The sequence below is a fragment of the Cyprinus carpio genome, chromosome B8 (assembly GCF_018340385.1).
Source record: "Cyprinus carpio isolate SPL01 chromosome B8, ASM1834038v1, whole genome shotgun sequence".
NCBI classification, from domain to species: Eukaryota; Metazoa; Chordata; class Actinopteri; order Cypriniformes; family Cyprinidae; genus Cyprinus; species Cyprinus carpio.
In genome coordinates this window covers 20,356,455-20,382,872 of record NC_056604.1, presented here as the reverse complement: position 1 = coordinate 20,382,872, position 26,418 = coordinate 20,356,455, and the positions used below count along the sequence as shown (strand labels likewise).

General features: G+C 35.4%; 1 protein-coding gene across 4 annotated transcripts in view; it reads right to left on the bottom strand.

Annotated features, from left to right (window-relative positions):
• Nucleotides 1–26,418, bottom strand: part of LOC109055070 (membrane-associated guanylate kinase, WW and PDZ domain-containing protein 2) — a 63,557-nt gene that overhangs the window by 22,629 nt on the left and 14,510 nt on the right. For all 4 annotated transcript variants that reach the window (XM_042730056.1, XM_042730057.1, XM_042730058.1 and 1 more), the window contains exons 2-7: nucleotides 20,224–20,513; nucleotides 17,036–17,152; nucleotides 8,598–8,717; nucleotides 6,462–6,635; nucleotides 1,538–1,709; nucleotides 1,253–1,323 (exon numbers count right to left, since the gene is read on the bottom strand). In XM_042730056.1, coding sequence (XP_042585990.1) covers nucleotides 1,253–1,323; nucleotides 1,538–1,709; nucleotides 6,462–6,635; nucleotides 8,598–8,717; nucleotides 17,036–17,152; nucleotides 20,224–20,513 — 944 coding nt within the window. The remainder of the gene's footprint in view (nucleotides 1–1,252; nucleotides 1,324–1,537; nucleotides 1,710–6,461; nucleotides 6,636–8,597; nucleotides 8,718–17,035; nucleotides 17,153–20,223; nucleotides 20,514–26,418) is intronic.

Genomic DNA, 26,418 nt, shown 5'->3' with positions numbered 1-26,418 from the left:
GTAACATGTTAAACAGCAGAATCGCATGCAACATTGTAAAAGTTGGTAGGAAGCACAAAAAAGAAAAACTACCACCTAAAGCAGGCATGGAATTTTGAAGCTGTAATGACCATCATGTTCTTAAAATTGAAAATATGTATAATTATACCACCCTCTACAGTTAACAGTCATGTACTGCAACTTATAAACAATTCAAAGGAGAAACATACTATTAGAGTTTTCAAACATCTGTACTCTTTTCTTATTAAAGAGTACTAAATGATACCATTATACCATTTTAAATTATACTAAATTATTATAATATTTACCTCTCAATTAGGTAAGATGAATTATTGTCAGTTTATTATTTTTTAACAAAAGTATAAATGTGTAAAGTATATATTCTATTGATATATTTATAAAGACATAATACAGTTTACAAAATAAATGTCTGAAATTATTTATCTGGTCAACAGGTTATTTTTGCTTGTCATGACATAAGAATAATATTAAAGAAACATTAACACTGTACCATAAAAGTTAACAATGTTACATTTTCAGTGTAATTATCTGAAAATGATCTTTTAATCTTTCAGTCTTCATTCTGTGTAATTTCATGGAAAGAACGACCAGTACATTCTTCAAAATCACATTGTAGTTGCACAGTCACATGTTATGCATTGCAAGCACAAGTAAACAGATACTTAAGAACATGTCGTAACCTCCATATGCAGATAATACTAAATAATACACAAATATTACAACCCGAATTGATCCATGTAACAAACTGAAAAATTAACCAGAATAGGCCTACCTTACAAATATTTGTCATGGCTATTTAAGAAGGGAAACGGTTTTGCTCATTGGTGACATTTCATACCTGTTGTGCTTTGATGATAATTAAAGGTGTAATTTTTATTTTAAATATCATGCATAAAATGTCCCTCCACCTGACAGATATCACTGAAACAGGTGTCATGCTGATCGAGCTGTGACAGCCCTTATACATTTTATAAACAGAAAAAAATGAGTCAGGGGAGCAACCTCACACTTTTTTTTCTTATCAAATACCCTGTTAAGCAAATATCCTAATGTAGCTGCATAAAATAAAAACAGAGCATATACTAAATATTTAAGGTTATTTACATCAAAAACTACTGCATGACCTAAACCTGAATGGAATCAAGGCAAAAGAGAAACATAAGAATAGAATAGAATAGAATAGAATAGAATAGAATAGAATAGAATAGAATAGAATAGAATAGAATCTTACATTCAGGCATACAGACATTGTCTCTGCTGTGAGCTCTGCGATTAAGCCAAGAGGATGGCTTTAGATGATGGCTGCAGGACAAACACATAACACAAGATGTCAGTGTTGTCACAGCAACACAATCTTCAATATATCTTCAGCATTTTTGGATGAACTATCCCTTGATATCCAATGTAAAATCAGAGTCCTGAAGCTAAATCAGCTGTGTTTTCAGTGCTCTAAAACTTGTGGTCTAGGGACTAACACAGTATGAATCTTTCATATAGACATCATTAATCTTCTTACTCTTTGTAATAGGCATTCCCTGAGTCGCTGTACATCATCTCCCAGTTTTGCCGTGCTCCTCTACGGGGTCCGAGCCCATTCTCTAGGGCACTGCCGTCTCCTCCGCTTGAATCTCGTGATTGGCTGGGGGATGAAGTGGGGGCGGGGGCACTGCTCGCCCCGGCCGAACCACCTAAATGCCAATGAAGAGAAAACAAGACACGGCTTACCGAAACACAAACACTATTCTGGCTGAAAGCTTCGATTTCAACGTGCATTGAATTATTACTCCAAGTCATTTTCTTTTCTATTCAGTTCTAAATGGGTTCATTTTTCTTATTGGATACATAAAAGCAAGAAAAACAGCTAAATGAAACTATCATTGTGTATTACCATTTTTGTAGGTTTCTATTTATATAGTTTGCCATTTGCATTTTCATTTTATCACCCGAGTTTGTGTGTGGTTCAGGTAAATCCCACATTGTGGGGACCAAATATTTCCACAAGGAAAATAGAACCTGAATTTTTTTGACCTTGTGCAGACTTTTTTTTTTAACAGGCTTTAGGGTAGGGTTAGGATCAGGGGATATAATATATGGGTTTTTTTACAGTATAAAAATCATGATGTTTATGCAAGGTCCCTATGAAATGTGTTTGTCTGTGATTGGCCATATCTGCACTGCAGCTAAATATAGCTGTCATGTTTTATCTGAACGGATCAACTAGTTTTTAATTCCGTAAAATCAAATAAGTAATTACACAGATTACATTTAACAATACTCCGTGGTTTACCGTTTCTCTTTAGATTAATTTATTTAAAAATACTGAACATCACAACTGCAATTCATGCAAAATGGCTTTACTACTCAAAGAGCATGTTTTTAATATCTGACTTAAATTTTATTTTATTTATGAGATTTATTTATTATATTATTTATTTATTTATTTATTTATTTATTTATTTATTTATTTATTTATTTATTATTAATTAATTTTTTTGTCTATAAAATGAAAATATCAGGGTGATATTACTATCCTGACACCATGATCAGAAAAAAAGAAGAAAAAAAAGATTAAAAAATGAAATTCTTAAGGTTTTCAATTCAAGTAGTTTGGCAAAAAAAAGTCTTCATAATTAAGCAGATTTGTCTTAAAATATCAGGTAATTTAATGTTTTTTTATGGCATAGCTGAGTTAGATCAGATTGTGAAATGTCATTTGTTACAAATCCCGAAAAACTTTAAAGATGTTTATGAATTGCTTGATTTAATCTTAATGGTTATTAAATTAAAAATGTTCTTGAAAAGGGTATTAAAACATTTTAAATCACATGAAACCAACAAGAAAACAAAGTTGTTGTTTTTTTTTTACTTTTAAACTAAATTTTAAAGCTAAAGTTTCTGGGCACTGCTCTTTGTCATTGACACTTCAAAATGCATTAAACTGTAACCATTCCTGTTTCTACAGCCACAAGATGCCAAAACATTGCTGTGTTTATCACCATACCAGTCATCACAGCTTCAGAAGTGACTTTTGTATTCCGTACACACACATAATGATAAAGTAGGAAATAATGAAATGTATTAGTCACTCCCAAAACTTTGCAGAATGTGGTGTGGTTTGTTTGTGTATGATCTCTCACAAATTTAATCACGCTAAAAAGCAAAACCATGTTTTCCTCATTCTACAGTCTAAAGGAAATCACATCATTGTCATCTGTGAAATGTACTGTAAGCCGGGTCAGCATCTAAGAGACAGAGCTGTACATTTAATCCATAGAGACAGATCGGTATGTAAACCTCCTCTGTTGATTGGCTTCAATGTCATGCTTTGATCGATGCCTCTGTCATCCGTGCCACTGCCCATGGGGTGAAGACACCAGGGCCAGACAAAAGTGCACAGACAAACAAAACCCGAGTGAAGTTATGAAAGAGTTGACTGGACAGATTTGTCGGCTTCTAGTCGAAACTCTGAAATGTCTTCTGACAATCTCTAAGGCTAGATGACTAACTTTTTTGTTGCTTCTTAGAACAAGTGGTGATATACTGAAAATATTTTTTTTTTTTCACCAAAACCAAAATGACAGTTTTCATTTAGCTGGAAAATGAAACCAAAAATAGTTTCGGATTATTGGATAATTAAACTAGGTTTAGCGTACACTAAGTAATTAAATCATTGTGATTTAATAATCTTTCATCATGCTTTAGAGTACACTTATTTTCATGTGTTGACTATGACTATTTACTTGGAAGTACATTTTAATAATCTCTTGTAATTATTTATGTATTTTGTTATTTTTACATTTGTTGTTTTTTGTTCTAAATTGCAGCCTCGTCATTACAAATACATGACATACAAGTTTCTATAGAAATAACATTTAAGTATATTTAATGGCTGTAAATGCTTGTCAGTACATTCAGCAGCACACTTAAATCATATTTCTAGATATGAAATATCTACTTATTTAGATATGAAGTCTTATTTAAGTGTCAAAAAGCACTTTTAAGTTAAATTGCAGTTTATATAAATTTAAAAACTATAATGCATTCATTTAAATTGTAAATAACATGCAAACAAGTGTCTAAAAATGTAACATTCATTTTGCACAAATGTTCTTATAAATAGTATAAGATATTAATATTATTTCTAAACCAAGTACTTCTTTTAAAAGCATGCTAAAGTGTACTTAGTTTTCTTTTTCTCAAGGGTAAGCTATAGCTTTTACAATTGTTTTGTGCCTCTATAATGAGTAATTCACTGCAGCTAAAAATACATCGTCCGTATATGTTGAATGGCTGTTGAGTTATCTAAGGAGGAAGCTGTTCTGCTGCTAAACTGAACCTGTCTCTAACTATTCATTAATATAAAGACATCCTCTTATATCACTTGAAATACCATATGTGCTTGTATACAAAGAAAAGTGGATATGAAAGATCCCCAGCTGGGACCTGAACATCTGCAACCTGCACTCTGTGCTGAAGTAATTAGCATATTCCCACTAGAATCACAAGCCCAGCTGTAAACAAACACATACACCCTTGGCTGGAGTGTCATATATACACACTCTATCTGCTTTAACAGCACTGATATTTACCAGGAGGCGAATGAAACCATGAACTTTGACATACAGATGCTATTTTAGTATTCATGATGGATATGGCAATGAATTTTTTTGTTTTTAGTCCACATACCATATGTTATGGAATATTTAATATAGTTAATGTGCAGAACAACAAAATAATTTTTATGGGTACTATTTTGCAATGTGTAACTATTTAGCAAAATATAAATGTTAGTGTTTTTACATTTATGCATTGGCTAGATGCTTTTAACAAAAATAGATTTGCACTACATTTAAAATGTACATTTATTAGTACTTTAGTGCTGGGAATTTTACCCATGACCATAGCATTGCTGTCGCCATGCTTTACTGTTTGAGCTAACATAGAAATGTAAAATTTAACTCTAAATGTAAATTATAAATCATATTGTTAAACCTATATCTAAACATTTACTCATCACATTCCTAGATTTAATTTCAGTCTCTTTGCAACAGCAGCACTGCATTGAGACTAACTCTATATGACAAAACAGTCAGTGCTGAAATGTGTCAGTTATTAACTGAACTGTTAAGATTGGACTGAAATATAGTAATCCAACAACATATATATATATTATTTCCAATGCCGATATCTTAGTGTGAAATCATATATACTGGCCACCCTGCTCTCTATTTATTTTAAATATATTAAAAACACTGCATGACATGTGCTGAAATTAAATTTGTATTTATTTTACATTATAGTAATTAATAAAAGAATATGTAATTAAAAATTATTACAATTAAAATTAGTTAAATTAAAATTAAAAGGAAGTACCTTTTAAATAGTAGTAGAAGTAACCATCAGTGCAATCAGTAATCTTTCTCTCAAATAAAAACAAGGCAGTGCTAATTTTACATACAGCAAACAGTAAATATGATATAAATATGACATAGCAGCCAACTAGATATAACGCAGCATAGTTTGAAATCAAGAATTTAAACCTGTCAAAATAAAAGTCTGCTTTAAGAGAGCAGAATGGTGTTTAAGATACTGGAAAAGTCTAAATGAAACCTAACCAGACAGACATAATGCTGGCAGTGGTGCCATCTTTATCAAGGTGGGAGCATCATGCCCTGTGGACTATGTAGGTCAGAACAGCATCCTGTCAAGTGTGTGGCTGTTGGGCAGACTGCAGTAAAGCCCAGATGGTCTGTGAGTGTCTGGGATCTGAGCTGATTAAGGACCAGTCTCTCAAAGGTATTCGTGAAGTGTGCAGTTAGAGCAATTGGAATGCTTGGAAGCTCATTATATTGCAAAAGAACAAGTGCCAATTCTATTTCTCCAGACTTCCGGGAGAACAGGTGCTGAGATTGATGCCACACTGACCTTTTATTTGCTCTGCAACTAATATTGATTATAAAACATCTGTCTTTAATACAAATCATATGTAATTTAATCATGTCTTTGAAAAAGAAAATCAAACACCAAAAATCTGTGGTTTCATATCAAGATAATTCTGTGTAATGACAAGCCTCTGTGATATATTATATTGTGTTTTGTGCCCACATATTCTCCTCAGATCCAAATGTCAGGGAAAGGTGAAATAATAAAGGACAAGAAAACCTGAAATATAACACACGGAACACAGGTTTGCAGGCTCAAGAAGAAAAAACAATATGTTAGAGCGGGAAAACAATGACTGAAAAAAAGTATTATTTGCCTGGTAATTATTCTGTGGTCAATTTGAGCATGCAAGACAAAAGAAAACTAAGAATAATCACAGCCACTCAGCACAGGCACTTTTAGGCATCTATGTATTAGCTTGATCTGACAAGTTTAAATGAAATTATTTAGAATGGTATCATGATGTGCATGCTGTGAATGATGGGTATTCTTCCTACCTGATAGACCTGAGTCCTCCTCGCTGTTGTCTCCCTCCTCGCCTGCTTTCTCCAGGTTGCTGAGGGACTTGCTACGTGTGCGGAAGTTTCTCAGCAGGTTGCGGTGCTCCTGGTAGGTGATGGGAGGACTATCAGGATTAATGTGAACCGGACGAGGGGTTCCGTAGTAGTTCCCTAATCCAGTAAATATAAAAAGCATGTCATTCAGGGACAATTATTTTTCAGCAGTCATTATATGAAGAGTTTCTTTAGGCTCTTATTTTAGGGTTAATAATATCCTCAGCAAAACATTGAACCACCCTGACCTCATTGTCCAGGAAATGTATCACATTTGATCTCACATGTATTATTATTATCTTTTAACATAACATTTTACATAGGATAGGGATTTAAGTTTAGATTAAAGCCATGGATATGCATGATTATTAATTGCAGAGAGAATCACTAGCTTTATTTTACAGCCAAAAGGAACAACAAAATATTGCTATCAAGAGCACCTTAATAACGCGTGATAATCCTCTATATTACAATAGTATATTCTCTAAAAGCATAAAAAAAAACACTTCAAGGATGGAATACTATACAACAGGAGTGACATTATATCTTCAGACCTTTCAATGGATTTGATCCCTGATCTCCATCTGTTATTGATTGAGTAACTTGCCTTTGCACTGGTAAGTAAATCATATCTTGCCGTGTCGGCAAGGTGAGAATGGCATTTATGGCATTTTGTAAATGCGGCAGCATTTTTTATGCTAATACATTTTACTTGTTTAATCAGGCGAGGTAGGTGATCCTGCCCCTGAGAGCCATAACTCACATGTTAAAGGCACGTGTCACAGAGCCCACAGTAATGATGCTGAAAGACGAATGAGCTTCCAGTCCCACAATGAACATTGAATTGCGATACATTTGCACTGAAATGACTATTTTAGAGGGTATATTACCTGTGTAATGGACAATGAGCTTTTCTGTTTAGTATAAACTGACTTTGTGTGGCTCAAAGTAGAAAACTGATAGAATTTCTCCAATTTACAATAATAATAAAAAAGATCAGTTACAAGACAAAATGAGATAAACTAAAGTGAAATAATACATTGTAAAAAAAAAAAAATTATCCTGGCATCTGTGGTTTCTAGAATAATTCTTGCTCATACAGAACAACCTGTAGCAACCTTTTCTATTGCATTTTTACAATATTTTACTGTTAAAATTACACTCCTTTTTTACAGACAGTGTACTTGCTCATAGGCAACTTATTCTGTGATCGGTTTGACTTTTTCATGTGTGATATCACTGTATTTTAGATATTAGTACCATATTACAATACCTCAGTCAGTTACAGCTTGATTCTTCAACCATATTAATATATTAAGATATTAAAATACCATTAAAAATGCATATTAAAAATACTGAGCAGATTTTATTTTTATTAAAATTTTCATTTAAATTATGCTCAGAATAGAATAGAATAGAATAGAATAGAATAGAATAGAATAGAATAGAATAGAATAGGGCGCTTTTATGGAATTGCGCTCTAATGCTAATTTGCCCTGTTTAGTAAATCTGGCCCTATGTATCTATTAATATTAAATTACGGGAAAAATGCAAAATTGAAGCGTTTTCACTAGTAGTCTCAGACTTATGGCCCCATATCATTATATTTTCTTATTATTAGTTATGCTTTTTGTCTCATATAACACAAAATAAGGAATTTATTAGAAATTCCTGGACATCAGTTTTCTATTAACAACAACAAGTCTATGGTGAGTACTGTCAAACTAAAATGACCATAACAGGCTCTTCAAAAGTCAGAAAGGCTTGGTGTGAGAATCAAAATAAATTGATGATTTTGGGGTGAATGATCCCTTTTAACCTTGAGCTGTTGGATAGACAAGTATTGCCAACACAACAGTTGTGTTGATGCATGTTGATGTGTGTAAATGGAGCTCTTAGAACTGTGAATCAATAGATCAACACTGGATGAAAAAAAGTGCCATAGATGTAATGCATGACCTTAAAAAGCATCTAAAGAACATTTAAATGATGAAGCAATTAATTTGCACTGCAATTCTCCTTTTCCTCTTCTTTATATTCATAAATTATTCAAGTATGGGGTCAAAAATATGGGCTGACCTTTGAACTTCCCGCTCTCCAACAGCGCCCCCGACTCCTCCAGCGAGAAGAACTCCTCAACAGAGACAAAGTTATAGTCGACTCCCGTGATCTCGCCGTCTCGTGGCTGTCTAGTCGTACCTGAGGGTGGCATCAAAAAGCAAAGGATGCATTAAATACAGCAAGCCCAAATAACTCACAGAACTATTGACAGATCGCTGACCCGCACTGCAGCCTTCAGCTCAATGTGTGTGTGTATGCGCTCTCAGATTAAGATGGCATCTTATCCCCTCTCCATCCAGCCTTGACTGACAAGTTAACAGGGCTATGAACAGCCCAGACCAATTACAGCGATCCAGCCTCGAAAATCTGACACGGCCCTCCCTCTTTCCGCAGGCTTTGAACGGCTCCACACTGACACAACATCAATCACAAATTCTTTATCGCTCCTCTACCACACACACAGATCCTATCTCCTTTCTCCCTCAATATCTCTAATTAAGAGTCTGATAAGCGAAATCCCCCAGTACATCACAACATGAACATTAGTCCCAGCGCATGGCTCGGAGGTCCTGCACTCTGCAGTGTGTTTGTTTGTGTGTATTGATATATTCACCCGCAGCTCACACAGCCAGGGGCCTGCTGGAATGATTAGACCGAATTACTAACCGCCACACCCACCACACGTCAATCACAGCGAGACAAGAGGACACTCGGAGCGAGGAGAGCGAAATGCATCGTCTGTCTAATTTAAGGCTGGCCTCAAGGGTGTGTGTGGGAGCATATGTGTGTGTACAAAATTAAGCAATGCCTAATGCACACGCAGTGAGAGGATTCTGGGCCAGGATACTGCTGTGAATGCTGGAAAGGTCTCTACATATCACGAGTTGTGCAGTTGCAAACTGTGTGTTGTGATGTATGCGCAACTGCGTGTTCGTTTAATAATCAGTAATATACACAATGACTTTATTGACGTTATCATAGATCATTGTGGAGACAAGCACACTGTTGTGTGTTTTGCAGTGGCAGGCTGCTGGTGGTTTGGACTGTATTGAGCGGGTTTCTTCCATGCCAGTGGACACGTAACGAGATGGATAGATGGTTAATAGATGCGAGAAAGAAACAACCAAACAGAGTTCAGTTTATGCCAGAAAGAAGAGCAAATGCAATTCAGTATGCAAATGATATGAGGACAAATTCTTTAGTAAACATTGTCTGTGTCTTCATGGTAAACTTATTTTCATGGTAAAGTAATTTATTTGCTAATAAACAGTTGTTGTTTTTGTGTGTGTATGCATTTTTGGAAGCCTGTTAAAATAAAATAAAATAAAATAAAATAAAATAAAATAAAATAAAATAAAATAAAATAAAATAAAACTGTGGCCTTATTTCTCCCAGTACTGCTGTTAGCACAATTGCATTTGCACTTTACCATAAATGTGACTTAATATCTCAAAAATTATAATTCAAGCGTTCTTACAAATTTACAATTACTAACCATTACCATTATTATTGTTCCTAATTGTTATACAGTATATCTAACAAATACAAGTATTCTCACCAAATGGACATTTATATATCACAATTTTATCTAATATATTCCTATACAGTCTTTATATATAAAATCTCTTTATATTTCACCAATGCAATTATTTTTCACAGCTGGACCTTAATATCTCAAAATTGTGACTTTTATAATTGTGCTTTTTTAATCGCTCAATCATTTCTTTATATCTCTAAATGTGTGGCTATTTTTAACAATTGTGCCTTGGTATCGCATTTCTTCATATTCCAAAATTTGTGGCTATTTTTAATAATTTTGTCTTTATATCTAAACAATTAATTGTGACTTCATATGTCATAACTTTGTTTCATAACGTAAAGCTGACATCTCATAATCTGCATCTTTATCTCTAGCTTGGAAAAAAATATTTTTCTTAGCATTTATTTGAAATTTTCTCACAACTACTTTAATTTACTTTAAGGCAGAAATGTGAATGAAAACGCTGAAAGAAAAACTCCAAATACTTACAAAGAAGTGCAAATTTACATGAAAAGTAAAAACTGAAGGGTTCTACTGGTGAAAATACAGTTAAGCTATATATACTGTAAATACTTATCCAACAGGCTCTTTGGAGTTGGCATGTAGATTGCTATTATTGAATATTTGCTGCAAATTATCTATATATATATACAGTAGTAATGTGATGGAAATATAGTGAGTGCCTGGTCACTGAAATAGACTTGGAAGGTAAATAACAGCTTGCTACTATTACAAATATGCTAAAATTTTCTTCTTTAGATCTTCCACTCTTTTACAAGTCTACAAATATCACCAAATTCCCAAAGGCTGGAGTGGATTTCAGTGATACTTCCTCACAGACACCAGACAAGCTCAGTGTGAATAATTCTCTCAGAGCTCCAGCTAAGTGATTGAAGCACACATCAGAGACATCAAGAACACATTATGGCTCTCTCCCTCCATGAATTAATAATGAGCTCATTAATTGTTTGTGAGGTTTCTGACCCATTATGTCACAATGGTGACCTTCTATAAATAACCTCACGGCATACCCAAGGTCCTTCTTATGACAGATTGAGAGACCTACAGCTAGACAAGAGCAAGAGTGACACTTCAGTTCACACTCAGCAGAAGTCTTCCTTCTACATTAGTACAGGGCTATTCAGCAGGGCGTACTGATACAGCTTATTTCCACTGTGGTGGAGAACCACAAACTATCCTCAAGGCACACACACAAAGCAAACTAATGACAAACACATAATGCCAAAGGGAAAATGATGCAACTTCAATCAATCCTTCATGCATCGGTTTAACGGCATTGATATATAAAAGAGTTTTAAAAGTAATTTATAGTTTTCAAAATGCAATCAAACCAGCTGATTTGGAAAGTTCATTGAACGTCATACAAAAGTAGAGAAATCTGTGCAGCATGCAGTCTATTCTCTAAAGAGATCCCCTCTGTACTTACCCATTATAAAAGCCATTTAATTTGATTCTATTGCATGAATAATTGATAAACGGCCGACCGTTTCTTAATTCCTTTAAGCGGTTTAATCCTTTGTGTCCTGCGCTCCTCTTTAGCAGTGGACCATGTGAACTCTTTCTCAGCCCGCTGGCCCAGTCGATGACTATTGTTCAATGCCTTTGGTTTAACTGAACAGCAGCTATATTTGTTTTATTCTAATGTGCCCTCATGTGGAATCAATACAAAATGACTTCTGAACATACATCCTAAAAACAATATAATCTGTTGTGGGGGGAATCGAATGGACATATAGTGAGAATGAATTTACTCCACTAAAACTTGATATTAAAACCTGCTTGCGTGCATACTGCTGACCTCTTTATAAACTTGAAAAGGGGAAATTGGATAAGCAGGGTTACACAATCCAATCAAGCCAGAAAATACAATCAAAAAGTGAATTAAATTCAAAATTAAAATAAATATAAAATGAAATATAAATATAAAAAATTAAGATGCTTCCTGCGGATTTAAGTAGTCCGCTATATAGACTGTATTTTGAATGCATTACTGCAACATATTTGCACATTGTCCTCCTGCCTACAGCTATATGAGACAGACCTTAATAATAATCTGATACAGTCATACACTGTCTAATACAGTCATTATACTGCAGTCATTTGACTAGACACACACTTGTGCTCTTAGTAAGTTGCCTTGCTGTATAAAGCTACGGTCATGTTTAAAGTTGTTAAGCAAATTTTCATGCACTTAAATCATGAAATTTCAATGGCAATCCATGCAATTGGGAAATTATTATGAGTATGAAACATTTCCACAAGCAGATTTCACAACAGGTTCAAGTTGGTCACACAAATGTGTCAGTCACACTGATCAAAAGAAAGAGCTGTGTGATAAAGAACAATGGACCTTTTGTCCATGATATTTTGCTGAAATGCTAATACACTTTTTGGCAATATCCTAACTGCAATTGAACCTCACTATTTTACTACTTTTTGGTATTGAATGAATTATATTTAGGCTGCAGCTATTCTAAAGAAGCTGTATGCTACTTACAATGATTGTAAATAGTGCTGGATACCATGTGCACCATCTGTAAAGAGATACAAATAGCATCATATTCACACTAAGTGCAAATACTGATAGATGTTATTCATGCAATGTGTAAATAGAAATCATTTGCTGTTTGCACTAAGGCTAAATTATCTGAGGAATGGAGGACAGAGTTAGTGAAAAAAAGCCTTTGGTTGGCAATTTGCTCTTAGTGTAAATAAACACTGCTTTATTTTCTTATAATCCCCCATTTCTGATATTCTGGGACTGCTTTCTCTGTAAAATATGTATTCAATACCGCCTCTGATTTTTGGCCAATCACACAGTGCAGTGGCTATAAGATGACACAAACAAAATATGTTAACCACAATATAACATTAAATAATCAACATAGGGATTTAACATTTTTCGTTTTTTTGCCAGCAGATTCAAGGTCAGGCTTTGACTCTGGCTATTTGCATTGATTTATTTATTTAATTTTTGACCTTAGATCATGGCGTGATGGTTTATGCATTCACGTCACCCCAATTACCGTCAATATTACTGCTGCATATATTGGACAGGTAAAGTATGACCACCAAGCTGGAGGCATCCAGACTGTTTACTCTGCTATTTTCCATCTCTGTCAGATGAAACTAGAGCTCTCACCCAGAGGCCTCAGCAGGCCTTCCTGTCCACTCTGCTTATAGCCAAACTAAAGCCCCTTCAGGGTCAGGCTGAGTTATCTACACAGCTATACTACACTAAAGGAATAATTCACCCAAAAATGCAAATTTGGTTATGATTTACTCATGTAATTCCAAACCTGTATGACTTTCTTTCTTCAGCGAACATATTTTTCCATAAAATAAAAGTGAATGGGGACAAGGGACAGCCATCACTCACTTCCATTCTATGGAAAAGAGCAGCTTGGACATTCTGCTAGATAACAAGGATAATACAAAAGCATTTGGCTCCTGTGTCTGAATGAAGCATTCAAGATGCTCAGCTGTCAGTAGAGCTGATAGAGCTGGTCTCACAGTACATGAAACATATAAAAAAGCCAAAAACGGTAACAAAGAGAGTGAAAAGATATGAAAAGAAACTGCTGACAAAATGAAAATGTTCCTATAAATTTATACACCACCTGCCAGGCAGCAGTGCATTACAATAGCTCTGCTATTATTACTAACAGTACACCTCTATAATAGTCATTATACCAAAATGTATTCACTTTATCACTGTGAATGAAATCTGTATTATCAAATAACCTGCACTGAAGTGAGAGAAATCTTTATTTTTTAATGATTTATAGGCTCAATGAAATCTGTTTCATAGGATGTGGAGAAACTTGCTATTATTTTTTTGTTAGTAAATAACACTTTACCTTAAAAGCATGTGAATGAATGGAGTGAATTTTCATTTCACCAAAGAATGAAATGATTGTTTGTAGTTGATTGATTCACTTTTTATTTCATACTTGGTGTCAATGGGACTTTCAATGAGAGAGTAATAAAAGTAATATTATGTGTTACTTTTCAAGAAAAAATTTAACATAATAATTGTCCTCATTTCTAAGTCGCTTTGGATAAAAGTTTTTGCTAAATTACTAAATGTAAATGTAAATAGTAATAATACATACCATGGGAGTAACACAATAATATAACATTAATTTTAAAGTAATGTTATCCAACACTCATGATCACAAAGCAAAGCACTGAAAGCCAGTTATGTGTAGCCTATAGATATTCATACATGTATTAGTAATTGTGTGATGCAACAAAAAAGTAACACTTTATGTAAAAGACATAAGTATGAGGAAACATACCACTTTGAAAAATTAATAGAAAAAAAAAATCAGAAATAGGAAGCATTAACAAGACTTGTTTAAGGGACTTTGATAACAAGTTCTCTGCATGCTGTAACAGACGTCATGGTCACTTTCCTCTGAACAAATCTGTGTCCTTTAAAGCTTTGAATGCCATGTAATGATTATTCATAATCTGAACTCGGTTCACTATCATAATAGAATCAGCTTTTTCAAATGCAATCTGTCAGTCTGGCAAATTATGCTGTGAAATCAGTCTTAATGTGATAATCAGATACAGTATCTTAAAAACACCATCAAAGAGGGGTAAAGAAACATCTCCAACTATCATTTTTGCCAAATATTGCATGATATTGCAACATAGAGTATTATCTGCAAGTTCAAACACAATGGATGACTGGAAATTAAAGTGCACAGTTCTAAAACTATTATCGCACATCAGCAGCTGAAACATCTGCAAACATTCCTGTTTGTACAAACTGCTTTTGTTCTCCAGGACTAACTGTAGCATTTTTTGGTGAGGACAAAATTAGGAATTAAAAGTACCTAGCTGTAGGGGCCTTCCTCCTTCAACAGACTGAGATGAAGAGGAGAACAGTGTGTTTTGTTTGTTCAATGTTCCATGCAAGTATTTGAATAATAAATGTTTGAGGGTGTCCATGTGAGAGCAGCACGTGTGGATCCTAAAGTGTGTTGCTGTATCACAAATGAAGCTTATGTGAGTTTTGGAAGAGCCAAAGACAAGCTCAAAGGCATGCCTACAGTTATTGTTTGTGTGTTTGTGTGTGAGCATCTCGCTCAGCAAGCAGAATGGCACACGGCGGGCAGCGTCAAGCTCGGCATGACCTACTTCACCATAAATCAGAGATTACCCCACTCAAGTCTGCGCAACATTTCAAACACACTCCCACACATGCTCAAACACATATGCAGAGCCAGACGCCAATATGTCCTCTGGGTGAACTATGAGAACTGACTGAAAACTTTTCAAACAATGTCTGAGGAACAGTAAAAGAGAAAAACAGAGCGTCAACTTCACCAGGAAGTTCCTGAAGTGGCCACAAAAGTTTTACATTGAATTCAAAGTCCCCTTAAGGCTATTCAGTTCACTCAGCAGCCCTCTTGGTAACACTCCAGACAACTACTTTCTATGTAAATAATAGAAATCTCCAAAACTGTTAGTCAAAATTCTGCTTAAATAGCATTAAAGCTATTAAAATCTGACAAGACTGATTTACAGCTTCTTTAGCTCAAATCACACTATAAACCTTTAATTTTTAGGGTTATGATGCATTTAGAGAGAGCATACTTGATCAAAAATAATGACTGGCTCTTTTAACTGAAAGGCAGGACTATGATTTCCCCTCCTTATATGTCTCTGGTAATAATTCCGCTGTAAAAACTAGCAGAACTTCATCTACTTAACAAAAGCTTATGATTTTGATGGAGGTTAATCCAAATCTGTGTCTTATCGCTGCACAAAGATTAAAATGGGAAAGAAATTACTCAAAATATAATTAGGATTTTAAAGCTCAGGATAAAGGGCAGAGAAAAATGAAGCAACAGGGAGTTGAGCGGAACAGAGGATGTGAAAGAGAGACGACTGATAGAAAAGAGCGTGAAAAGCAAAGTGAAAAGCATGGAAATGTTAAGAGGGTTTTCTCACACAAAGCATCAAAGATGTGCATTCAAAACACCACTGCTCATATTAAAGGACTGTATAATGTATAAAAACTGGGCATTTCACTAGTAAAATAACAGCATGTTGGGTTTGAGGATGAGGATGCCATGTAAATGACAGAAAAAATCTTCACCTTTCCCTTCCCTAGCTCTCTTTCGTTCTCTCGCATCCTGCCTTTCTTGTCGCAGTGAAACCTGTTGGAGCTGTCAACACCTGCTTTCCATTAAACGGATCACACCCCAATTAACACTTCATCAGAAAAACTGCAGTACCTTGAGCTTGATCAGTCTGTGTGCAAGATGTTAAGTGCTACTGCATGAAATAACAAGCTCTTAATTTTCTAGTAGTCTATTGGGTTGTTTAAACTTGTGTGTGTATGTGTGTTTAACCATAGAAAAGAATAATTACAAATGAATCGATGCAATAAGATTAAATGAAGCAAATGTTTTCAATTCTCAGATTTGTCTCAGACTTTAGAAAAAAAGAGATCTTAACATAAAATACTATAAAACAATTCTTCAAATCCTTCTAAAGCCAAATTACCGCCCCCATTAATTTTACCTTAAATCTTACTTAATTTCTTACCATACATAAACATTTTCTAAATAGTGATATATGAATCCTGAAAATAGTGTCTCATTTAGTTTCATTTTTATTTGTCTTGAGGATATAAAACATTGCTCTGCTTGTTTAAGCATTCAGACACAGCAACAGATCATCCAATGATGTGAGTTTGGGGCGGGGCTATCTGTTTGTCTGACCAATGACAGAAGAGTGTTTGAGTGTCACTTTCTTATTCTGTTTGCAATGCTAGTAAAACTACACACTTCTCATTGAAACTAAATATGAATTAGACCTCTCTTTTTAAGCTTCAAAAGGGCAACTTCTGAACAGTATTTTTTGGGGTACTCACATGGCACAGCTCTCAAGTAGAGGTTTTCTCGGATCACCTGCTGGAGCTGACTGTCCATTGAACCTGGTGTGAAACATTTGCTCAGGTATAACCTTAGATCCTTGCATAGAGTTGAGCCTGGAAAAAGGACAGAAAAAGAATTAGCAAGTGAAAGCTGGACAAGTGAACAAACATGCATTCTGATTTAACACATACAGTAAAAATATCCCATACATTAACATTTACAAATGAGACAATGTGCTTACCCAACTCAAAATCTGCAATTCAAAAAAACTGAAGAGCTTGCGAAAATAAACACACACAGATAAATTCTGCCCAGTCCCTGGAGGCAGTATTGATTAACCTTTGTAGATATTAGAGGTGTTTCTAATCAATCAAATGAAGCCAGGGTTGTTCTACCTTCCGGCCAAAACTGCAAAGAAATGCTATCGAAGACTACAATGAATTCACATGTTTATGGTCAGTATAATGGCGTATTGCGCTAGGTAGAAACACATTCGGGTTATAATGAAAAGTGTGTGCCATACAGAGACGTTCTCCCACACACACATACACAGCCTTGGATTAAAAATGAAAAATGTCACACACACATGTCTTGGCACGGGTGCCCAGTGCACCACTCAACATGGCTGATCTCTTTATTTCATCTGCTGTGGTTTATGGTCTCTGATGACAGGCCACTTGGCTGTTATAGATGAACAGAGTGCTTCTCGAACCCATCAAAATGACAGACCCACCCCCACTCCACCTCTCTTAGTAATAAAACACAGCTCACAGTTCTCATAAAGGAACATAAGCCCTGAAACCACATGAGCACGCGCGCACACACACACACACACACACACACACACACACACACACACACAGCATATAGGTATGACCGCTATGTTATTACAGGAGGACGCTATTGCTGGCCTGCTTCTCTTTCTGAACTCCATCTACTTAATTCAGCCAAATTAGTGTGGACTGCATTCAGTCAGGGATCTGTACAAATTACATCAACATGTAACTAGTCCTGCATCGTTTGTGCTATGAACATGAATGGTACCTCAAATCATGCAGCAAGAAGATTTCTGAATGCTGGAACATACAACATGCAAAAAATAAAGCAATCACATAGCAATGCACCAAACACTATTCAGAACACCTTAGTAACCACATAGCAATGGTCTGATAACAACCCACAAAACACTTGCAACTGCATAAAAACATTATAGGGATAGCTCACCCAAAAATGAAAATTCTGTCATTAATTACCCAACCTCATGTCGTTCCAAACCTGTAAGACCTTCGTTCATCACAACACAAATTAAGATATTTTTGATGAGATACGAGAGCTTTCTGACCCTGCATAGACAGCAACACAACTGACACGTTCAAGGCCCAGAAACGTAGTAAAGACATCATTAAAACAGAGTGGCACAGAAGAGAAGAGATTGTTGAATAAAGTCTTTTTTTCACACAAAAAGCATTCTCGTAGCTTCATAAAATTACAGTTGAACCACTGATGTCACATGGACTATTTTAACAATGTCCTTACTACCTTTCTTGGCCTTGAATGTGGTAGTTGTGTTGCTCTCTGTGGAGGGTCATAAAGCTCTCAGATTTCATCAAAATTATATAGCTATTAAAATAATAATAATAATAATAATAACACCTCAGCAACAATGACCTGGCAACCTCCTAGAACAACCTTGAACAACCAAAACAAACCATATCCTAGCAACCACACAGCAACCCATTAATCATCTTATCAGAAACACCATAGAAGCCATCAAGAATACAGTAGAAACCACACAGCAACTTATCAATAACACTAGAAAGCTTAAAGCAACCAACAAAAAAACTGTTCAACTGTAAAAACACATTAAATGCCACTCAGAACAGCTCAGCATACTGCATTTATCCGACAACCAGGGGTGTATTTCCCAAAAAGCATCGTTAGCTAACTATGTTCTTAAATTCTATTGAACTCTACTGGTAACAACAGAACCTGCAACCATAGTTGCTTTTGGGAAACGCATTCCAGAACACATCACACATCATGATGCCCAATCTTGCACAGGCAAGCATGACTCAAAGTTTCTTCTTCAAATATAACATTTAGTTTATTAATTTATCATCCAGTATAGCAATTCAATAAATTGCAGAAGTGCAAAATCAACATAAAATATTGAAAAATGAAACGGGACTAAATGAAGCAAATCCTCAGGCGTTCACTATGATCAATGCCACTGTTTGAAAGACAGAGTTGCTTTTATAAAGACTTGGATGTATTTCAGCAGGGACAGTACATATTGATCTTTTTTTAAAATAGAAGTACCAGAATTAGCACAAAGCTCCTCTTCTCTGTGGCCACTGCATTTATATAGGATACACAGGCAGGCCGATCAAAGGATGATATTAATAACAGAACAGGATGTGTAAGTCTGTTTTTCTAGGTCTATGAGATATTCTCATCAGCTAATGCAACATACAACAGAGAATTATAACCTTACTGACAAAGCTCAATTTAATACTCTGCAGTTAATAGTTGGAGGTGTAAGAGGTGTGAGAACAGCAGAGAGAGAGAGAGGAGAGGGGGATGCAGAGGACTCAGGTTGCTCATCAATCTAATAGAGGACGGAGGAGGTCATGGTCATGTGTGACAAACTGGTTGACAAAAAAAAATCATCATGCCATGACACCTTATGATAAATATCAGCGCCCCCTACAGGTGACATACAACCCATGTGACATCAATAACACAATCTTATAACCAGGGACCAAACTCTTTATATGACCAGTTGACAAAGATGGATTTTGTTCTGCTTCAGAAAACCTTTTTTTTTTTTTTTTTTTTTTTTGGTGTCGGAGAATGTCATACAGTTATGCCATTAAGAACCTTTGATATAGTGATATAGTTAGGAGGACTAACATTAACACAAATGTATCAATTTACACTACTGTTCATAATTTTGGGGTCAGTATGATTTTTGAATGTTTTTTTAAATAAATCTCTCACCAAGGCTGCTTCCATTTGATCAAAACTTGTGTTGGTATTATTAACTAAAACTGATAATATTCAAATTTATTTTCCTTAATTGAAATAAAGCTGAATTAAATGTTTCAGTTAAAAATAAAAATATTTAGAGAACAAAAATCCATGTTCAGCCCAGACCATTCAGAATGTACAGTTCCAACAGTACCTGGAGACACTGTCTTGATGCGGATTGGATGGGGGCAGGAGTTTAAGAGCCCACGCACATCTCCTAAAGTCAGGCCCAAAACAGGAGTTCCACCGATTTCTAAGATGATATCGCCAACTGTGATCCCTCCCCCTGGTGCTGCGGTGACGAATGGGAACTCTCCATAATCAGCCCCGCCTCCGATGGCAATTCCCAAATCTCCAGAGCTGCCCACCAGCGGTATGAAGGTCTCCTGCACTTTAGAGCGCCAGTGCAGCTTCTTTACTGCAACCTTAGACATGGCCAACGAACTGACAGAGAAACACAGAGAGAGGGGGATACAGACAGATTAAATTCATGTCAGTAGGGACTAAACATAGAAAATCTAATGCAAAACATTCAGTGTATTGGTATATGCTCAGTGCTTATACATGTAGGTTTTAAAAGACTAGTAATCACTGAATATTCATTTTTGCATGAACTATTTCTTTCTTAAATCTGGCTGAGATGGAGGAGATGGATCAGAGAGGGCAGGAGGTCAATAGGTGCCTAAACAACAAGAGTGTGCCCTCATTTCTATGTGTGCTGTAAGGAGCCTCCAGACAAATCAACAGATGCCGTCTCAGTGGGAGGAACAATGAACACAAACCTGCTTCAGCGAAACAGGTGGAGGAGCTCTTCAAGGCAAACATGCCATTTGAAGCAACCCCTCAACAAAAAAGCTACTATGGCTCAAAAAATATTTCACTGAAGACATGCTTAAAAATGTATGTATTATTAGATGCTATTGTATGGGATAGCAAATAATCAAACTGTGATATATTTGAAAGTAAGATTTTCGTAATTCAGTGCTTACATCTCTAAATGTTTGTATTTAGTTTGTATCTCATGTTTCTGACTTTTTTTTCTCAGAATTGTTTTATCTAACAATTCAGATTTGTTTCTCACAAATGCAAGTTTATATTTCAGAATTGCAATTTTATATCTTGCAACTGCAAATTATAAACTTGCGTTTATGAGTTAACATCTAGCAAATGACTTTTTTCTGCATTAATCTTGCAATTCTGAGTTCTTTATTCTTAGATTTGCGAGAAAAAAGTCAGAAATTTGTAAAGCTACCCTTTTTTTATACTGTGAAAAAAGCTTTAGGACATAAAAGCATCTGCTAAATGAATATTATAATGTTATAATATAACATAAACACAAATGTAAATTTAAGACAAAATATTTAGTTAAACCACGAATTCAAGAAAACTTACTTCATACATTTACTAAAATAACCTTGATACCAGTTGACTAAAAGTCATTGCAAAAATTGCTTGGAAAAGTTAGGTTGCTTCTGAAAAAAGCTCTAGCAGCATTTGTGCACAGATGCCTCTTTATTTGATATCGTATTATCTAATGCAATAAAATGAATACATTTTTAGTGTGGCTTAAGTGCCTAAATACTATTTTGAGCCACTTCACAGTGTTTTTTCAACAAAATCCTCCAAAACTGTCCTACTGGGAGCTGGGCTCTGTGATATTAGGCTGCATATACAAAATTACAATTGCATAACGTAAACACAAAGATTACTGAAATAATGGTTTAGAGCTGTATTATAATGATATGTCTTTTCTTCATGTAAATGCTTCATTCAATGAAGCATTTTTAAACTTCTCATGCAATAATTAAATGAAAATTAATTACTACTTGTGAAATGATAAGTTAAATTAGCTATGTGGTTGTTGGAAATAGTAAAATATGCTTTTAAAGACATGTAGCAGGGAAATAGTATGGTATTCCTTGAAGCAAATAGTTCAGTTCAGCAAGAAAAAATGTTTTTAAAAATATAAGTACACTGTAAAAATATTTCAAATGTGTAAATAAAACATTTTATTCAAACATGGAAAGTATGTTTTACAGAAAAATGGTGTTTCATTTTTTCATGTTTAATTCATTGCCTTTTTTGTAATTGTTTGTCAAATTTTCTAGCCATTTCAGAGTGGAAATGTTTCTGTATCATGTTTTTTCTGTGCAATAGGCTACTTCCCACATTATACGGATGAGAACAATCCATTTATAGAATAAATATATCCCAAAAAACTAATTCACTTCAAATGTTTCAAAGGAAATTTAAATAATTAATCAGAGGAACAAAACCTTTTTCACCCAACATTTACAGTATCAAATTCAAATGAGTTTCAGCTTTCTTTAGTAAAATTCAAGTGGACAGATCCGATGTAAGAGTCACAGACCATGATTTAAAGAGACTACGATTTTTAAATCTCACAGCTTGAACATGCAGAGATGCCCCACTAAGTGACAGTTGGCTGGGCTCGCGTGAGGGGCAGGTGCAGTCTGAGCGAGAGCGCCTTGAGACATGACAGTATTGGAGCAGTGCTGTCATTCCCTCGCCCGCCCCATCCAATCTCTTACTCGGGAGCGACTTTAAAGCGGCAGTGATGTGTAGATGTCCGGCGAGAAACGAATAGGGGAAGAGAGAGATAATCAGAGAGGGAGATCAGGACAGGACAGATGGCGAGGGAGCACGAGAGGCTGACAGAATGAAGGAATGAACGTAAGAGGAGGGCGAGGAGTCGGGTCACGGAGGAAAACGCCGAGGTAGGTTAGTTAGAGGACTGATGCCAGATAGAGCAGGAGATAGTGGGAGACAAGAGAGGATAAGGATTAGATAAGATGGGGGAAAATATGTCTGTGACAGCCAAAGGGTTTTAAAGCAGATCAAGCGGTCAGTATGGAAAAAAGCGCAAGACTGCTGCCTTACAAATATTTGCCATGGAAACCATCAACCAGCCAAAACTACTACAGTAATTGTTACTCTTTTAATGTCATCACAACAATATAGCTTCTATAGATTGTTTGAAGGATACATTAGTATATTTCAGATGATTTGGCATGTGCTTTTTTTACTTGGTGGATAATAAAATTGTTGAAATAAATGTCAACAAATAGTTAGCAACCACCTATCGACCAAGCAACTACCTATCAATGCCTTTAGCAACACCCTGTAAATGTATTAAAGTTTTTGCAGGAACATGGTGTGAGCTGTGTAAAAGCAACCAATTAACCTCACGGATAGAAATGCCCTAGCAACAGAGTACCCACAAATAATCTTCTAGCAACAAATTAGCCACCTAGAACACCATCTAGCATCCACCTATGACAACATAGAAACCACCTAGTAATGCTGTACCAACCAAGTAACCATTTAGCAACCACCCAGCAATGCCCTATCAACCAATCATCCATCTAGCTCACATCCAGAAGACCCTAGCAACCACCTAACAATGCCCTAGCAACTAAGGGCCTTGGGGGGCCAATGTAACGGTAGACACAATTAACCAGTAGAACTGTTTACTTGTCTTGAGTTTTTTATAGGTTTAGAATTGTTTTTTGTGATTGACACTGGTGACAAAAATTATGAAATTTCTATGATATCAAACATCTGATATCATAAAGACCTTATTTAAAGCAAAAATAACTATATTGTGATATATATCGTTACCCTGAAATAAAATTACTCATATCGTTATATTAGATTTCGGTCATATCGCCCACCCCTACAAGTACCTACGCAAAAATACTCTAGCAACAACATGACAAACACTTAACCACACAGAACACCCTAGAAACCATCTACTATCACCCCTAAAACCACACACCCATAGTTTTAGATTCTAACTTGGTATGTGTTATAACAATCATGACCTAAGGGCAAATGAGTAGTTTCAGCACAGTGCCACCAGAATTGACATTTCTGCTTATAACTTCTTGACCAGTTTGGCCAAAAGAAAAAAAAATTAGTCTCGTTAGAAGATATACTGGCATACAGTACCAAATTGAACTGTTCTCATAGCCTGGCTTAACTGGTGTTCATCTGGATTAGCTGGTTAGCAAGTTGGTCTCCTCAGGTAGAAAATGCCCAAACCCTAAAAGTAAAACTCAAACTAAATGCATTAAAATATATATATATATATATATTTCAATAATTGCAATAAAGCTGAAATAAAATCAAATATAAAGATAAAAAAACGAACTGAAAAATTAATGTAATAAAAAATACCTAACAAAATCACTAAAACTAAAATGAAAATGTAAATTGAAAATATAAAAATAAAAGCTCATTCAAAATATTAATAAATAATAACAGTATATAAATAGTGTCACTGCTCTAAAACCAGCCGACAGACCAATCTGACTAGAATAAGATTTTATTGGCTGTTTTTCCCCACACAGGGTCTTTAAGGTTATTCAGGTTTTTAAATATAAAATGCTAAAAAAGCACCGTGTGGATAAAAAGGCCATCTTTGGTCTGGTTTTACAACCATAAAACATGATTTATAGTAAAGCAGCACATGAGTTTGCTTCCAGCACCATCTTACACTTTCCTCTTAATTGTCTCTCTTATGTTATTACCACGGGGGTCTGAGAAAGATCAATATACCCTAATTGGTGATCGATACAATCCTAACCAGGGGTCAGACGGAGGAGCAGTCAACCTGACTGCAGCACAGTAGTAACCACGGTTACGGCGTCCGCATGTCCCCTCACGCTGTCCTGCCCACCAGGCTTAATGAGACTAATTAAACAGCATGAAGAGTGTCTGAGGAGACATGACTAATTGTTTCCAGTTGAGCGATTGGCCGATCGGTCATTTATCCAGCCCCACCCCCCGGAGATCTGGCAGCTGATAGGAGGAGTCTTTTTTTTAACAGCTACGGATACAGAGATAAACTGAGCCAGGCTCCACGCAGGCTGCCATTGGCACAGGAAGAGGAGTCGTGGATATGACCTTGGAGCAGGAGAGCTCAGGTGTCCATGGATAGAGGGCGGGATAACACTAAAATACACTCTCTTCCAGTGGATAAATAACTTTAGATAATGTTGAGAAAATTAGAAGTGATAAATGAGATTTAGCCAGGACACTCTATTAAACAGACTGTAAGTCAGTCCATCACAGCCCCATTTTCATTTGTAGAAATGAATGAAGAATTAAATATAATGTCTATGTAAGGTCTATGGGTAGGTATGAGATCTGTTATGTGAGCAGAAACACATATATGTTGTCATGCATATATACAGATACACACACACACACACACACACACACACACACACACACACACACACACACACACACACACACACACACACACACACTGTACCCTGTTTCCTCTTTTCTGTTCTTTCTCTGTTCAGCTGTGTGACCTTCTGTTGGGACAATAACTCTGCATGGTTTTTGCACATGAAGCCGGGATGCATGCAGATCTACTATATAAAGAAATGCATTTATTTCTATTGATTAATAATAATAATTATTATTATTATTATTATTATTCATAAATAAATAACACATAAACAGATAAACAAGCAAATACAGTTTTTCTCAGTCGCTTTGGTGCATTTCTCGAATCATCCTTACAGTTTTTCTCAGTCACTTTGGTGCATTTCTCAAATCAGGAATGAAATTCTCAAAACTACTTGTACAACCTCCACATCATCTAGTTATTTATACACATCATAAAACCAGTTTCTCATTCTTTTGAACAAGTTGCGATTGCTTTTGTACATTCATGCAGTTGATTATGCACATTTATCTGTGGTTTCCTACATTATCAGTTGCTAATGTCATGTTGCTCAAAATGTATTATATAGTTTTCTGTGCAATAGTCTTACCTCTCAAAACATCTAGTCGTTAGTTCATCGTATAAGTCACTGAATGCAAAAAGGTTCATCTAGTTGTCATAAACTGCCAAAACATTTTTTTTTACACATTATTAATAGACTTTTTGTAAATTTGGCATGAATTGTGCAAGTGAATCTTGACTAATGAAGAGAATGTAGATAAGCCAATGATAAACCATTTCTCTGAAATAGCTCAAAGGTTCATCTCATGACTCTTCAGTTTGAAAGCATACACTGTATAGACAGACACAAGAGTTACACAGTGGACTTATCTTTTTATTTTAATCTTTGTGCCCATATTTCTTTTTTCCTTTCTCTATATCACAATGACATTGTAAAGGTTTTTTTTGTTTGTTTTGTTTTTTTTTTTGGTCAGACCACTAGTAGAATTGTAAATACTATGTAGTATTTTTAATTGGATTTCTATCATGTATCTTTATGTGTAAATTTGTACTTTTGAAATGGATATATGGCATACATAAGCATATGGCATAATGTTCAATACAGTAACTGTCATCCAAAATGTT